Source organism: Magallana gigas, chromosome 7 (genome assembly GCF_963853765.1).
Source record: "Magallana gigas chromosome 7, xbMagGiga1.1, whole genome shotgun sequence".
NCBI classification, from domain to species: Eukaryota; Metazoa; Mollusca; class Bivalvia; order Ostreida; family Ostreidae; genus Magallana; species Magallana gigas.
In genome coordinates, this window is record NC_088859.1 from 11,350,096 (window position 1) to 11,366,149 (window position 16,054).

The following is a 16,054-nucleotide window of genomic DNA, read 5'->3' on the forward strand; positions in this document are numbered from 1 at the left end:
TTATAGATGGTCAAAGTGGAAATCCAGATTAACATATATTCTTTGGAAAGTCAGACAGCAAAAGGAAAATTCAAACACACATGGACAAACTTCATCCTCTGTGAATCCGTCGGAAAGTGATCAGTTTAGAACTACGTGGTAGAAAAAAATATGATCAATTTCTGGTGCAAACATTTCATGAGCAGATTAATTCTTTTACAAATGACTCTATTCCCTGAAGATTTTGTAAATCCCCGCTCTCTCATTGACATGCTTATCTTGGCTGCCCTCATTCTTTGACCGACGTTCTTGCAATTATTCACTTACTGAGGCTCATGTATCAAAAAAGAAATGGATGCAACGAATTTTTTTCTGTTCTTCCATCTGAGGACAAAAAAGAAAAATAACATTTAATACACCTATGTTTTGTTTTTAATTGTTTTCTCATTGTATTCAAAGATTGCATTTTTTGAATATGATTGAATGATCATGGCATATTTTTTATTCTAATGATAGAAACTACATTTATGCGTTAATTTCGTCTTGATTCTCAAATTTATTTAAATTTATATTCCAATGAGGCATTTATATAACTTTAAAACAGGCCGTACTATCTTCAAAATTGTTTTACAAGAATAAAGATTCTTGTGTATTCTATTTAAACTTTCTATAGCCATGACTATTTCACTTATAGCTATCACTTGATAGAGCTTGAATAAGGCAGTTTTCTGTTTAAAATAAAATAGACACTGTAGTTGCTAATTTTCATTCATTGGACTAATATCCTTGTATGTAGGTAATTCAAAGGAACTCATTAAAACATTGTTGAAAATGGCTTGATTACAATTTCAACACACTACGTGTAATGTTAGCTGCGCTGTGATATTATTACCATAGAATTGTTATACTTTATTTAACGATCATTTCGGAAATAAATATATTTATATTGAATATATTTTGTATTTCCTTCACTTAAAAGTTTCTTCTTTTATTGAAAAATTGTAAAAGATTGTGGGCTAAAAACTTCTATTAGCTTAAGTATTTATTTTGGTTGGGAAAAGCTTTTTAGAGGCCCTTATTAAAGCAAAATTGCATTTTTGTTGTCCTTTTTTTTAAAGATTGAGTTATAAGCTAGAAAGAGCGATGATACATGAAAAAAAGTTATTACATAAATATGACGTTATTTCCTGAGGATGATTGAGTTAAAATTATTCTAGAAAGCGCAATGATACATTTTTTTAAAAAGTTACCTACCTAAATACCGGTATGACGTTAATTCCTGAGTATGACATCATTTGATTATGCTGTACTGGCCCAAGTAAGTCAAAATCGTTTGCAGGCATATATTTACATTCGTTGTATATTTCCACTTATGTTTGTATTGGAAATCTGAGACGTCCACTGTTTAATAAAACACGTCAAAACTGATTACGGCGTATTAGCACAAGTAAACGTCACCATGCGTTTTGAATAGATTTTATTATTATTGCAAGATTAAATAAAACGTACAAAACCAATTTTACTTATAAAAAAAATAATGGTTAAATCATATTTATTCAATCTATAAAAAAAGAGTTTACCGGTAAAGTTTTTAGCACTTTATGTATATTCATCCGCGGAAGCGCACTAAATACAACTGTTATAGCTGTTCCATACATGATTTATAGCCCTGACCAAGCACGTATATGGTAGTTTTAAGGATTACGTTTTCTCAGAATGGAAAAAAAAATGATGATAATGAAAAACCATCTATTGTATGTTATAGACCTTTCATGGTAAGGTTAATTTTCACTTTCAAAAAGTAGCTCAATGACCTACTTTTTGAGTGATTGGCCATTGAATAATTTTTGAAAATTGAAGAAAAATACCTAAAAATTTTACACTTTGAGATTTTCTAAATTGTGAAAATAATACAAATTGCTAAACTCTTAATAAAATGAAATACATTTTATGAATGGCAATGACACAATATAGATACAAAGCATTAAGTTTACATTCACAAAACTGAATGATGATAATGCTAAAACTATTATTGTATTAAACTAAGTTTATTGAACAGGCCTTGCTGGCATAAAATTTATATAAGGTCAATTATCAAAATTCTGAGATATGGTGTCTTTTATCGCTTTAAGCTTTTTCCAATATTTTTGTTGTGTGTGTCATACGATTATCTAAATGAAAAAGTGAGATAAAACAAACAAAAAATATGCAAAAATAGTACACATACCGGTAGTACATTGTACGTACAAAGTCCGAATTTCCTTTGTTTTGCTAGAAGTGCAACTTTGTTTGAGCCTAATTCAATATTATAGTAAAAATATCGAATGTTATGTCAATAATACTGTGGTTTTATCATTATTCGTTGAATACCAATTTTCGTGGATTTCGTCGTTTAGTTTATCCACGAAATTAAATGTTCATTTAAGTGGGACTACTACCATTATTTTGCAGTGATATGATCATTGGCAAAGGATTTACGTATCACGTTTTCCATGAAAATTGATGCCGACGAATATTGATGCAACCTTGATGAATTGATGAATACTTTTTGTGTTTAGGACAAGTTTCACTATTTACATTGAACTTCATTACAATCCGAATTTTAGAACTCAAACCCTGAGTAAACAACATATCGATTCAATAAAAATCATACAAATAAACACTAAAATAAATATAAGCATCGAATGCTTAATTTTGGATGTTGTAGGTCATATAACACAAGGCAGTTCAGACAAATAATGATACCGCGCTAAAGCGTAGTATTTAATTTGTCTTGGTGTGTTACAAGAGACCGAAGATAACCGAAAATAGGCATTCAATGCTTAAATATAAACAAAATAGAGCGATTAATCTATTTAACTCACGCCACAAGTAACTCTTTATTCGAATGAGAAAAACCAGAATATATTACATATTAACTAAACTATGTTTCCACATGCAATGTGTAAACAATTATGATATGTAAAGTTCAGATTTTTATCACATTAAATTAACTGACCGGAAAATAAGCAAACAAATATTTTTGCTTATTATTTTTTTGCCCCTTTGCTCTCAACAATATGAAACTTGATGACCGGTTATTTCATTCGGTAAGTTATCATTTTTTATCTGGACACCTTTAAGACGACAAAACTGTTATGTTAGATTAGACTAAATTAACATTGAGTGGAAATAACTTGCACGTACGCAGTTAATCTGTTTATGGTTTTATTTATTCGGGGAGGGAGGTGGTGACGGAGCGGATGGGGATGTGGCATCTTCTTCACCTTTCAAAACAACTAAATATATCCAAATATTTTTAATAGGTAGACTTCATGATTATCGTATAGAATCTTAACAAGTATATCAAGCACTGGTGAACAAAAAGGATATATTGTCAATATTAGTCTAGAGCAAGCCCACAAACTCGATTTGAAACAGACGCCCGTCGAAAATATTTATGTCCAATAAACAAAAAATAACATTAACTGCGTTGCTAAATCAACAACAGTATTATTCCAGTTATAATGCACCAAAACAATCTAACAATTTCCTGAAATGAAGCTAACTTCGTGTTTTTATCACACAAATGTACAGCGACCCTATTCTATTAAAGTCCTTTAATAAATTTAAATGTTTCACACCATAATTTTTTTTAAAATGAAGACACTATTATCATATTTGCAGTAAACCGGGACCAGGATTAAACCGAAATAAAACCAGAGATAGTGGTTTGGAAGAGGATATCCAAGACAGTTCTGACGACTCCGGTGGAGGGCTCCTGGGAAAGTTTAAACCTAAGGCACCAAAAACGTACGAATCAACAGATTCCGATGCCCCACCTGCAAAACCAGCAGCAAAACAAAATTACAGTGACTCGGATGATGATTCCGACAAACCAGCTGCCAAAAAGGCGCAAAAGAAGGTAACCGAAGAGTCCGATTCTGATTCTGAAGCCCCAGCAAAGAAAAAAGCACCATCTGCAAAAAAGAAGAAGAGACAGAAAAAGAAACCTGTGAGTGAAGACAGTGACGATGAATCTGAAGATGAAAGTTCCTCAACACCACCACCGAAGAAAAATAAAAAGAAACCTAGGAATAAGAAGCGTTCAAATAAGAAAAGAGATTCAAGCAGAAGTAGGTCAAGTGGACGTTCACGAAGCAGAGGAAGGTCCCGGACAAGGTCTAGAAGTAGATCAAGAAGTCCTAGGAGATCCTCAAGAAGACGGAGTAGAACTCCAAGCCGATCTCGGGATAGGAGCAGATCAAAGCGATCGCCTTCGCGGAGAAGAAGTAGATCACGTGATAGATCTAGAAGGCGCAGTAGAACGCCCAGCAGAACACGTGGTAGATCGCCAAGTCGTCGTAGAGACAAAACGCCTGATCGATCACGCGGCAGGTCTCGAGGAAGAAGCAGATCTCCAAGGCGGTCTCGGTCACGTGGAAGAAGCAGAACTCCCAAACGGTCTCGTGATAGAAGCAGGTCACCAAGTCGACAAAGGAGTAAATCAAAAAAAAGAAGCAAGTCACCAAAACGTTCTAAAAGCAGACGTAGATCTCCATCAGAATCGCCGAAGCGCAAGAAGACACCAAAAAAGAAAAAGAAAAAAGAAAAAGAACCTTCTACTGAGGAGGAGGAGGAAGAAGAAGAAGAAAAGCCAAAGAAAAAGAAGAAAAAGAGGAAGGAAACGCCTAAAAAGAAGAAAAAAAATGACAAAGAGGACCCCTGGAAGGCCAACGAATATGATGAAAAAGAAAAAGAAAAAAGGCAAAAGGAAAAAGAGCAAAGAATGCCGACTGAGTCAGAACCGGATTCAGAGGATAGTGTTGAGTTCCGGAAAAAGTCGAGAGCGGCTAGAAACAAGCCATACGATGAAGTCTGAAATTTGCTTTAATCGTTCTGTAAACTTTTAAAACTTTTGCTGCTGTGATTATGAAACAATATTGACATTGTCGTTGTAAAATGTTTCCAATATTTCTCTCATGTATTTTAATATTCTTTAATATTCTTTGATATTCTACAAACAATACATAACCAGAGTGATCATTCTTAATAGAGAGGTATTGTTTTTGTACCCCAGTTTTTGTACCCCAGTTGTGTGTTTTGCATGGTAAACATTTTATCATATAGTGTTGATACATATTATATATTTTCCGATTCCAACCATATAATTTTTTGACGAATTAGATAGTATTTTGCCACGTATATATAACAAATGATATTCTTCACTGTCTTCAAAGAAAATAAATAAAAAAGATTGATTTTTATTGATGTTCGTCATTGTGTAATTTTATGGTGGACGATCTTGGGATATGAACTCGGTTTTCGAAAGAATTCCAGAAAGAATTAAAAGATCGACAACTATGTATGGAAAGTACTAACAGCATAAAATCGCCGAACACAAATTCGCAAAGGACCCATACTTAACCGCTTCCCCTTTTCTTACCCATTAACCGAGCACAAAAGCGTAAATTTGTATAAAGTAGATGAACGATAGGTTGAGTTTTCATTTCAAATATAACAAGCCATGCAATAATGGGTTGCTGTACTCATTAAGGGATGTGTTGGTAAAAGTTAACGATGACTAATACTAACCTAAAGAATTTAAAGCTTTTAATGTAGCAAATTTTCCAATTGCCCTGAAACATCCTTGTACTATTGATATGTATTGAATCGATAAGGTTCTTCATTCAATCATGCTACTAGGTAAGTTTGATGGCATACCTAAAATCAATTGACGTACGAATTAATTGAATTCATTTTAAACCAAAATTAAAATACCCCGCACACAGGTTAATTTTAAAGACTGTAATACATGATTTTGGCGACTTTAAGAGATAATGTTTATCTAGCAAAAACAATATTTTAATATTATTTAATATTATTAATATTATAAAATTTATATTTTATTATAGGAATTGACATCTCCATTTTATTCGGCTGCGTTGAAGGGCCACCATAATTTCATAACAGTCTCCAAAAATATGCATGTGTTTCATTCAGTCAAGAAAGAAAAAGTGAAAAGCTGTCAATGTGACAGCAAACCGGGTTTTCATTTATGTGAACTGTATCCATAATCCATGTCAACCCGTATCCAGTGAAATGGAGTACCCTATATGCAATATTTTGCAAAAAATGACTAAGTTCAAAAGCTGGGTTTTTTTTCATAAATTATCGAAAATCAAAATCCTAGCAATATGCACACCTCTAATATAAGTACAATTGATTTGCAAAAGAACAACTTCTTATCTTGAAAACTGTAGGAGGAGTTATCCGTACAATGAGGGTACCCTATATGCAATATTTTGCCAAAAGATGACTAAGTTCAAAAGCTGGGTTTTTTATCATAAATTATCGAAAATCAAAATCCTAGCAATATGCACACCTCTTATATATTTATACTTGATCTGCAAAAGAACAACTTCCTATCTTGAAAACCGTAGGAGGGGTTATCCGTACAATGAGGGTACCCTTTTGGCAGCCCGCCCGCCATTTTCACCATTTTAATAACCGGATTTTTCCGTTGGAAAACCCGGTTAACAAAAAATGACGTTTCGAATATTATTTCCCATTACAAATAATTTAGAGGTCCTAAATCAAAAATTATAAAAATAGCGAGAAAACTGTATCACAAACTTCTGAAGTCTTTCATAAAAGGATCTGACCTAATCGATACAATGCTAATTTAGACTACAGTGTTCTTTCTGGGCGTCTGAAACAAACTCGAGTTCTCAATGTTTGTATTAATCACCGTTTCCTTAAACCAATACATCCTAATTTTTAAAAAAAAAACCGTAATTCACAGGTTATTAACCATTCATATTTAAATCAAGATAAACTACGACTTTCTGAAATGAACTACATGTATTTACCATCCATTGCAGAAGTTGAATGTTTTGACAGTTTGATTCCGGACAAGGGTCTTCGTCGGAGTAGTGGTCATTCAATAAGTTAGTGCTTTGTGAGAGGATGGGTCTAGCTTACTTAATCAAATGGATTTTTCTTCTATATTGTGTTAAGTCTTTTAAAAGTTAACTAACATTTCTGTACCCATATATCTTGTACAAAACATATTTTATAATTTTTATTTTATTTCCGCCAAAAAAATATAATCGTTAGACTGTCAGCAAAAGTTGATATTGGCTTAAAATAAACGTTGAAATCTTACATCAACGTTTGATTTGTTAAAATAATTGCGTGACAGGATGTGTAAGATGCAAATACAAACCATTCAAACGCGTTTGTTGAACTCCATCAGTTTCACCAAAGGCAAGACGACACGAAATAAAAATTTTCTGCTAAAGGAACAGAGGGGTAGACAATAGAAAGTCAAAGAGGCATCTTTGTAAATCTACGGCTTAGGGTAGTTTTGCAGATGCAGTTGGGGTTAAAAAAAGTATAAAACAGAAATGAAAATTTAAATTTCAAATGGTTAGCAAGAACAGTAAAACTATATAACATTGGCGTTTTGTTAGTCAAAGATCAAATTTTACAATTTTCTTTTCTGTTATTGTAAGCCCACAATCAAGATAGTAATAAAAAATTGTAACTATGACGCTCTACTTCAACTGAATCATTAAACCTTAAACATTGTTTGATGTTATTTTTAAAATCTAACATGAAGTTTCAAACGAAAACATCACAAAAATGTGGATGGGGTCGTTTCCAATCAGGATGTACAATGTGGCTTACCCATACACACCTTAAAAAAGGTTGATTTAGTACTGATCGACACTTCAATCACTTGAAAAAAAAATCTGAATGAACGACAATTTAAAAGGAAAAAGTGCTCTTATATTTGTCCTTTAGCTGTAATAAATAAAGAAATAACGCGCAATATCCATTATTGTTATCAATCTTAGCAAGATAAGGAATACTTTAACGACGTTTTATTTACGAGATATTAGCAATCTTTATCAATAAATGTCACAACGATTTTTTTTCTGTTTACTTTGCATTGCTATTTTCTATCAATTCAAAATAAGCAAAAACTATTATCAATATATTTTTTGGCAATAACTAGACATTGGAGATGATTTAGAGGACCCAGAAGACAAAATTATGCAAATAGCGAGGAAATTTTTATCACTGGTGTCTAAAGCCATTCATATAATTCAAACATTGCCCAGCAATGCCTGTTAAAAGTACAAAGGTGTATAGAGGCATTTTTGAAAAATGACTGCATTTTTTTTACAAATTTGTATATATATATATATATATATATATATATATATATATATATATATATATATATATATATATATATACACCATCAGAATATTAAAACTGAAAGTTCTCATGGTATGTACTTTTTTATCGTTCGTTGTGTTATATCATCAATATATCAATGTATGGTGACTCATATGATTGGAATTCAAAATAAATCATATGCAATATTTTGTTGGTCTGAAATAACTATGTGACAATCAGTTATGAAGGCAGTTGTGTGTCGTAACTTCGGAAGGTTTGGTGCATTGGGTAAGTAAAAACTCTTGGTAAAGTCTCGTGAGAAAGGATGTTGCAAGTGCAATATCATAATTATCTTGTAGTAGGGCATACAATGAAATTCAATACATTTTTCATGCATACTCATTTTTCTTGGGTCCAGAACTGTGAAACATAAGGTTTTCTTTTCTAACTGTTTTCAGTTGTTAGTGGCATACATATATACGGCACGCCAAATTCACAAAAACAAGCTTATCGTAGTTTCACAGTCGATAACCTAGGTTTAACGGTTGTAAACTATTATCTTACGGACAGAAAACTGTAGTTAACGAGGTTAGGTGGCAGGGGATAGTTTCGAACGAAAGACCCGGCTGTAGTTAACGAGGTTAGGTGGCAGGGGATAGTTTCAAAATTTTGAAATAAAGGGAGAACCTGAGGTTTGGCTGGTTATTTGAGGTGTATAGATTGCTAGAATATTTATTGCATTCATTTTGTGGAAAGAGGAGGTCATGTCAATTTCATTGATACATGACACTTTAATGCTGGTAGCACTTTTCATCAGATATGGAATGAAAATGCGAAACTGTGGTCAAAATTTTCACTTTCGGTTTTGTGCTTGAAAAGTAGGGTGGGTTCAGAACACGAAATGTCACTCGAAAAGAAGGTGATTGACCCCCTATCAATTGGTGCTTATTTGCATGGGTATACATTAAGCTACCAATCCTATGGTAGTTTATGGCAGTTGCTCGGGACTGGAGCGTGGTGCTGGACCCGTGAAAATGTGAAAAAAGGAAAAAATTTCAGAAATTTTTGAGACCATCCCTGGCTATTCTATATAGTGCTATTTGTAAGTTGTACTTGTTTTATTCTGAAATGTTTAAAAATTCTCAAGAGTCGGGACCATGTGTCCCCTGCAAGCAAACCAATTTTAGCAAATTTAAAAATCCACTGAAAAATTAAATCACATATATGAGCACTATCTGCCTCACATTTCCTCGACCAAAAAAAACTATCCCCTGCCACCTTAATCCATATTTCATATCTGCAAACCATAGTTAACGCGATCATCTATGTTTCAGAGGTGTTAAACTATAATTAACACTGAAAACAGCCACTTGCGAATGCAAATTATGGTTTATCTGAAAAAAAAAGTTTCAAGAGTGTGAAACTACGACTAACAACTCTTAACCATAGTTAACGAATGCAAATTATAGTTTACAGACCTGAATCTATATTTATCAGCAAAATCTATCGTTAACGTTGTTTGCAGACAGATAAACTTAGATTATCATTCGTTAACTAGAGTTTACAACCGTTTAATATGGTTTTGCAGATGAAAACTAGTAAACGAAGCGTTAATTACAGTTAACGAATCGTTTACTATAGTTTATGGTTCGTAAACTATAGTTAACAATAAACTATTGTAAACGGTAGTTTACAGTCGATAAACCAAGTTTATTATCTGTGACACTTTATTTAACGCTGATTATCTATATTTCACATTTGTGAACCATAGTTAACGCGATCATCTATGTTTCAGAAGTGTAAAACTATAATTAACACTGAAAACAACCATTTGCGATTGCAAAAGATAATTTATCTGATAAATATAGCTTCACGATTGTGAAACTATGATTAACAACTCTTGTAAATATTAGTTTACAGATATGAATCTATATTGATCAGCAAAATCTATATTTTTACAGAAGAAAACTATAGTTAACGAATAGTTAACTATAGTTTGCGGTTCGTAAACTATAGTTATCAGTCGATAACCCTGATTTATCAAACGTGAAACTATGTTTAGCTCATTTTTTGTGAATGTGGCTCAGCCATTTCAATTTCATTTAAATCAACAGGTTTTGTCTGGCTTTTAAACTAAGACTACGCAATAGGTGCATATTGCACTTTAACACAGCGTCAATTTTAACTTGTTTTGACGCAAGAAATAGATTGCTACGTTCTACCGAAAGTACAAGGTCTCGTTAAAATGTTTCTAAGAGTTTGGAAGATAAGGATTATCTATGAGAAATTTTAATTGCAAATGAAATACAAAAAAAAATCTACACACTTTGCAAGATACAAATCCTAACAATATGGCTATTTAAAATTTCAAGTTGCTATTACGATAGTGTTGAAATGGTCTGCGACAACTGACTTTTGCTGTTAAAGTTTTATTATCAAAATTGTAAACATTTTCGAATATTTATTCGCAGTTTTAGTTTCAAAACACCTTGACTTTCAGAGAGCCATTGAATCGTAAAATATTATTTCAATCATTCAAAAGTTTAAAGCGATTTTATTTTATCGATTCATAAATATTTTTGTTTGTTTTGTAATATTTTAACACTGCGCCGGTGGCCAAGGTGGCATTTTTGCACCCGTCTAAGCTGCATATATCGAAAAATTCAAACATGCAACATGATAGATCATTGCTTAAAGAGTTTACAAACACCTTTGTTATCATTGTAACTCGCCTGTCGGGTGAGATATTTACCTTTTAAAAATAAATTCCTACAGGAGAATAATTTTTCCCAAAGGAAAAACAATATTCCCACAGGAAATTTAAAATTTCCTATTAGAATACAAGAACTTCCTACAGGAATTTCAATTCCGACAGGATTTGATAAAATCCGATAGGAGATATTAGTTTCCTTGTCTGAATCAAATTTCCACAGGAAATACCATTCTCCTGCAGGAAATTTAATTCCTCTAGGATTTTTAGAAAATCCCATAGGATTGTCAATATTACCTGTATGAGAATCATTTCTCCTATGGGAATTATCATTTTTCTGTATGGGGTATTAATTTTTAAAGGTAAATATCTCACCTGTCAGGTGAAACACGCTAAAAACAAAAGTGGTTATATACTTTCCAGACAATGGTCTCTCATATTGTATGGATGAAGTTTTCTGAAACTGCTTCTTAAGCTGGTGCAAAAATGCCACCTTGGCACTGGCATAATTATCCGGCACAGTGTTTTTTATATTTGTCGGATGCGGGGTTTGTTTATTTACACACCATGTATTTAAAACAGCCTTACGGTTATAACAGTTTTGTGTTAACATTGATATTTTCATTCGTTTAAGAAAGATGTTTAACAATACTTTTTGAAGATAATTAACCATTTCTGATTACTAGTATTTAGAGACTCCAAGATAAAAAAAGACTAGAACTCGCAAGTTTCCGGGGATATTGTATGACAAACGTCAATAGATTTAATTTCAAATCTAACCTCATCAATGTTATGTTAGTTAAGAGTACAGTTTTGTTCTCAGGGCTTTTTGAAAATAATTGCAGCATTTACACTGATTTTGAATCCTCAAGTTCTCAAGGTTAGTATTACTCATCGTTTCCTTCTGCCGATACACCCTGTAAAAAGTACACTGACCAACATAGTATTAACCAATCAGGTTTTGGATCGAAATCTAGTCTATAATATTAAAAATACTCATGTATATTAAATCGTATTCCATTAAAACAATACTGTTATACACAGATAAATAAATTGACTTGATTTCCTCCGCACTTTTTGTTAATTTTAGATCGTACTTGAATGCATCCGTTTTGTTTGGGTGTAAACGTTGTCGGCATTTCAGATATAGTACCCTTTTTTAAGTACCAGGTATTTAATTAATAAGAGTAAACTACATACACTAGTGTTTCAACGATCTACCTATTAGATAAAGGAATTGGCCTGTTACGTCTCTTCCATATTTGAAAGTTTCTTTTATATTTTTATTTCTTTTATTCTGTGATTATAATTTGGCGCAGCGAGTAAGTGAAAACATAAAACGGGTTTAAATAATATACTTTTTATTATGTATGTTTTAAAATTATATAATTTAGATGTTGCTGGAACATTGAATAATAATTTTTAAAATTTATCGAATGTACACGTACACATTTTGTATATTCAGCAGCATACACATTTCTATTTTCAAAGAATTTGAACATTATACGAAACAAAGGAAAGTGTGATTGTAAAATTAATATAATACTTCTCACATCTTTTCGACTATATACAGTTTCATTCATGTATAATGCCACATCTGACATATACAGTATACTCTACGATGAATTTTATTCATACAGAATCAATTTGACATTGATTCTGTATGAATGATGTATCGTTCGAGACTCGTGTGCCCCCTCAGGAACCATTATCTATGATGGTCATATATTTAAATTATGGTCCTCTGCCATTCCCAACTCGTATCAGCCAGAGATGAAAGTGTTCTTTTTCAAGTTGAGGATTTGCACGGGATTTTTTAATTTAATGACGACGACTAAATCAAAGGCCTGGATCAAAACAAACAGTGCTCAGTACAAATATAAACAACATCAATTGGCTTAAGCGGCCGATAATCTGGCCTGATTGATTTATTGTGACTTCCCTCTATAAGAGGAGTCGGTAAATCTTGATTTTGATGTAAGGTTGATTTTACTCGAGAGAGGCTTTATATGACAACAGAATCTATTAGATTACTGATGCTTCTGGGTTTGTTTAAAAAACGAAAACAACCATGTAATATGAGAGAGAAAATGGCATTGATTGTCGTGTTTTAGCATTGTTTGTTTAAAAGCACATGAGCTGCGACCATTAGAATATTATAGTTCATCGAAGAAAAAAATTCACAATTTTCTGTAAGAAATTTCATGTTTGTTATTGGAGAATTGTATTCTTTTTAAATTTACTTCCAGTACTTTTTACACATTGTTTAATCTGATCATTTTGATTTTTAATGAGCATGACGTTCTTCAATTTTTGATACATTTTATTGGCCTCATTCAGTTATTGTCATGGTAACCGATGTTGAATCGAGATGGTAAAATATATACATGGATATGCTATAATTAATTAGAAAATAAAGTTTGATTAAACGCAGCTACATCAGCTATATCAATGATTCTATATATGTGCAACGTCAAAACACAACTTCAAAGAAAAAAATTGAAAGCAAATGAATAGTTAAGATCAACAATTTCCTTTGAAGATAAAAAAAATTGATTATCAAAGTACTGAAGAACTGACGGGAGTTGATTTTTTCGATGTTTATTTATTTTAAAATCTATGATATGTTATTTTGCATGACAAGTACATGTAGTTTCTATAATTTGTATTTGAATTACGCACATTTTTATAATATGAATTTTTGGACTTTTTCGACCAGAATGTCGAGAAACCCCATATGAATCATATTTAAAGATAAAATTAATTCAATCAAACAATGTATCAGTAATAGAAATATTTCTCGAAAATTGTATTAAACTCTAGTCTCGTTCAACCAAACGCTCTGCTCACACCGTAAATCTCCGACAAGCAAGAGAGACTCTCTGCTTGTCGGAGATTTACGGAGACAGCCGAGCGTCGAGTTGAACGAGACTATATTGAACTCTGGCGTAGGAATACATACGACTACAAAAATATCTAAATTGTTCGTACCATTTAAAATCTGACTATTTGTAAGGTATTTATAAATAAGTTTCCTTGAAAAACAATGCTTTAGCATACATTACATCGAATTTATCAATTATTTTCAAGAACTAAGTCTTGTCAGTAGCGATGATTTGTGCTGAGGTTCAAACACTGTTTCACTTTCGGTTTGTCCGAGTAACTGCAAAGGAGAGTTGATTAAAATCAACTCCCAAAAAATGAATTTTCTGGGTATACCCGACATTGTTCTATCCAAGACTTCGAATCTAAGTTTAAATGCCGGTTTCTATATCATCGAAATTTATATCTCGTCGTTCTGTCGGCGGAGTATTATAAGTAAAAGTATGCATTATGTAAATTGAAATATATATCAGATGGACAAGACAGTGGCTCATATACGAGGGTTGTTCGGAAATTATTGAGACATTTTCTCTTATTCTTTTAGTAAAAAAGATAAACTCTTGAAATTTCACCAAAACGTAAATCAGGATAGAGTTTATCAATGTGAAAAGTTTCTTGTTCATGGCATGAATAGATCATTCCTAGTAAGCTGACCAACGTGCCTTCGTCCTGTAACCCGGCGCAACCGCAAACTTTTCGCAACGTCATTTTAACGCTTCTTATTGCTCCCGTGTTTTAAACACCTTACAAACGAACTGAAATAAGAATTATTCTTTATTTCTCATCTTTTGTTTTAATTTCAAGATGTCAACATTTACATTTTCTCTCATTCTTGTTTTTTTAGAGAAAAAATCGAGTTATTTTTACACGGAAGTCTAATTACTGTGAATGTCTCCTGCAGTCATTTTTTACATATTTTAGAACTGTTGACAACAGTTAGTGTGTCAAAAGTTGTTAATTAATCCCTTTGGCCTAATTTTAGTTAAACAATCAGTGAAAAAAAATATGATGAACTGAAGTTCTATACCTTGTCTTGTCATCGTATAGTTTTTTTACGCAATTGCGTGGCTTTAAAAGGTCTTCTTCTGAGATTTCCACCAGTTTAATGGTTTTCGTTGCGCCGCATTGACGTCAAAATTCAATGTAAAGTCGTTGTCAGATTTTTATTGTTTGGTAAATATATGTGTACCATATCCGTATTTCAACTCGAACATCAGTGAAACTTAATCAACAAGTAGTCACAAAGAATAGCAAAATGAACATATTTAATTTGATTTCTTTTATTATTTACTGTAATTCTACGGACACTTATAAAGTAGATGTTCAAGTTGTTTAATCTCCGTGTTCATGGCTGCGCCGGGTACCCCGACCACCGACTTGTTTATCTACTGTCGTAAACATAATATTAAATATTCCTTTCATATTACTTTGTTTTATTATTTGTTGGTGTTTCTTCATTGTCTATGCCAATTTTCACCATAATTCGTCACTTAAAAAAGAAAATAATCGATTTGTCTCAATAATTTCCGAACAACCCTCGTACATGTATACAGAAACAAAAAGGGGAAATCAAATTGAGTTTTGACCAAACTCAATTTCAAAAAACAAATAATTATCTATAAATCACACATTCGAACAAACATCACTATACGAAATACTATACGTGTACAGACAATTGACCGACATTTTTGACCAAATATATTTGACCCCTCCTTAATTACAAGTTCAAGTTATGTTTTCCACTTTTTACGAGATCAGTAAACATACGTTGCTGATAAGGCTGCCCCCTCTTGAGCGGGGCCCTCGGCTGAGAGAGCTGGATGAGATCGGAGGCTTCCGTAACCGTGGATCTGCCATGCTGTTATCTCGCGGAGCATCTCCTCCACGACACGAAATGATCCTCACATTTCAAAATATGACCTCTGTTTTCTCTGATTAAAAATTGTACACACAACGACTTCCTTCCGGAGGAGTGAGATTCGAGTAGATATGGGACTCACTTTCAAATTAGCAAAGAGGCTTAAAGGAGGGAATTTGCCTGTGTTTAAAAAATTTACGTAATATCGAACTTGCTTGAATACGTGTAAACTAGAAGCATTACAAGTACAATTTATAAGGGTTTGATGTTGAGTTGCAAAATAGCCTGCATTAAATGTGGGATATTTAAACAGTGTAAACAATTCGTTGCCCCCTTTATATCCTCGGAAACCCCAGCTATTGTTTACCTTTCAGTAAGGCCCATCGTGTTGAATGATATTTACATATAATTCGCTTTGTACTAATTTCATGCTCTTAGCTGGCTATTTGATCATT

General features: G+C 32.7%; 1 protein-coding gene and 1 long non-coding RNA gene across 18 annotated transcripts in view; one reads left to right on the plus strand and one right to left on the minus strand.

Annotated features, from left to right (window-relative positions):
• LOC105345092 (coiled-coil domain-containing protein 154) overlaps positions 1–5,051 on the plus strand; it is a 29,100-nt gene extending 24,049 nt beyond the window's left edge. For 7 of the 17 annotated variants that reach the window (XM_066066415.1, XM_066066408.1, XM_066066406.1 and 4 more), the window contains one exon: positions 3,646–5,051. In XM_066066415.1, coding sequence (XP_065922487.1) covers positions 3,646–4,840 — 1,195 coding nt within the window. In that variant the 3' untranslated portion in view covers positions 4,841–5,051. Of the gene's footprint in view, positions 1–6; positions 931–3,645 lie in introns of those variants that run through there. The other 10 variants (XM_066066418.1, XM_066066417.1, XM_066066416.1 and 7 more) reach the window with 5 other exon arrangements.
• LOC136270065 (uncharacterized) lies at positions 218–15,981 on the minus strand. Its single transcript, XR_010707709.1, has 2 exons — positions 15,509–15,981; positions 218–1,380 (listed from the first exon to the last, which is right to left on the minus strand). It is a non-coding gene; the product is annotated as an uncharacterized lncRNA (long non-coding RNA).
• Positions 15,982–16,054: the final 73 nt, after the last annotated feature.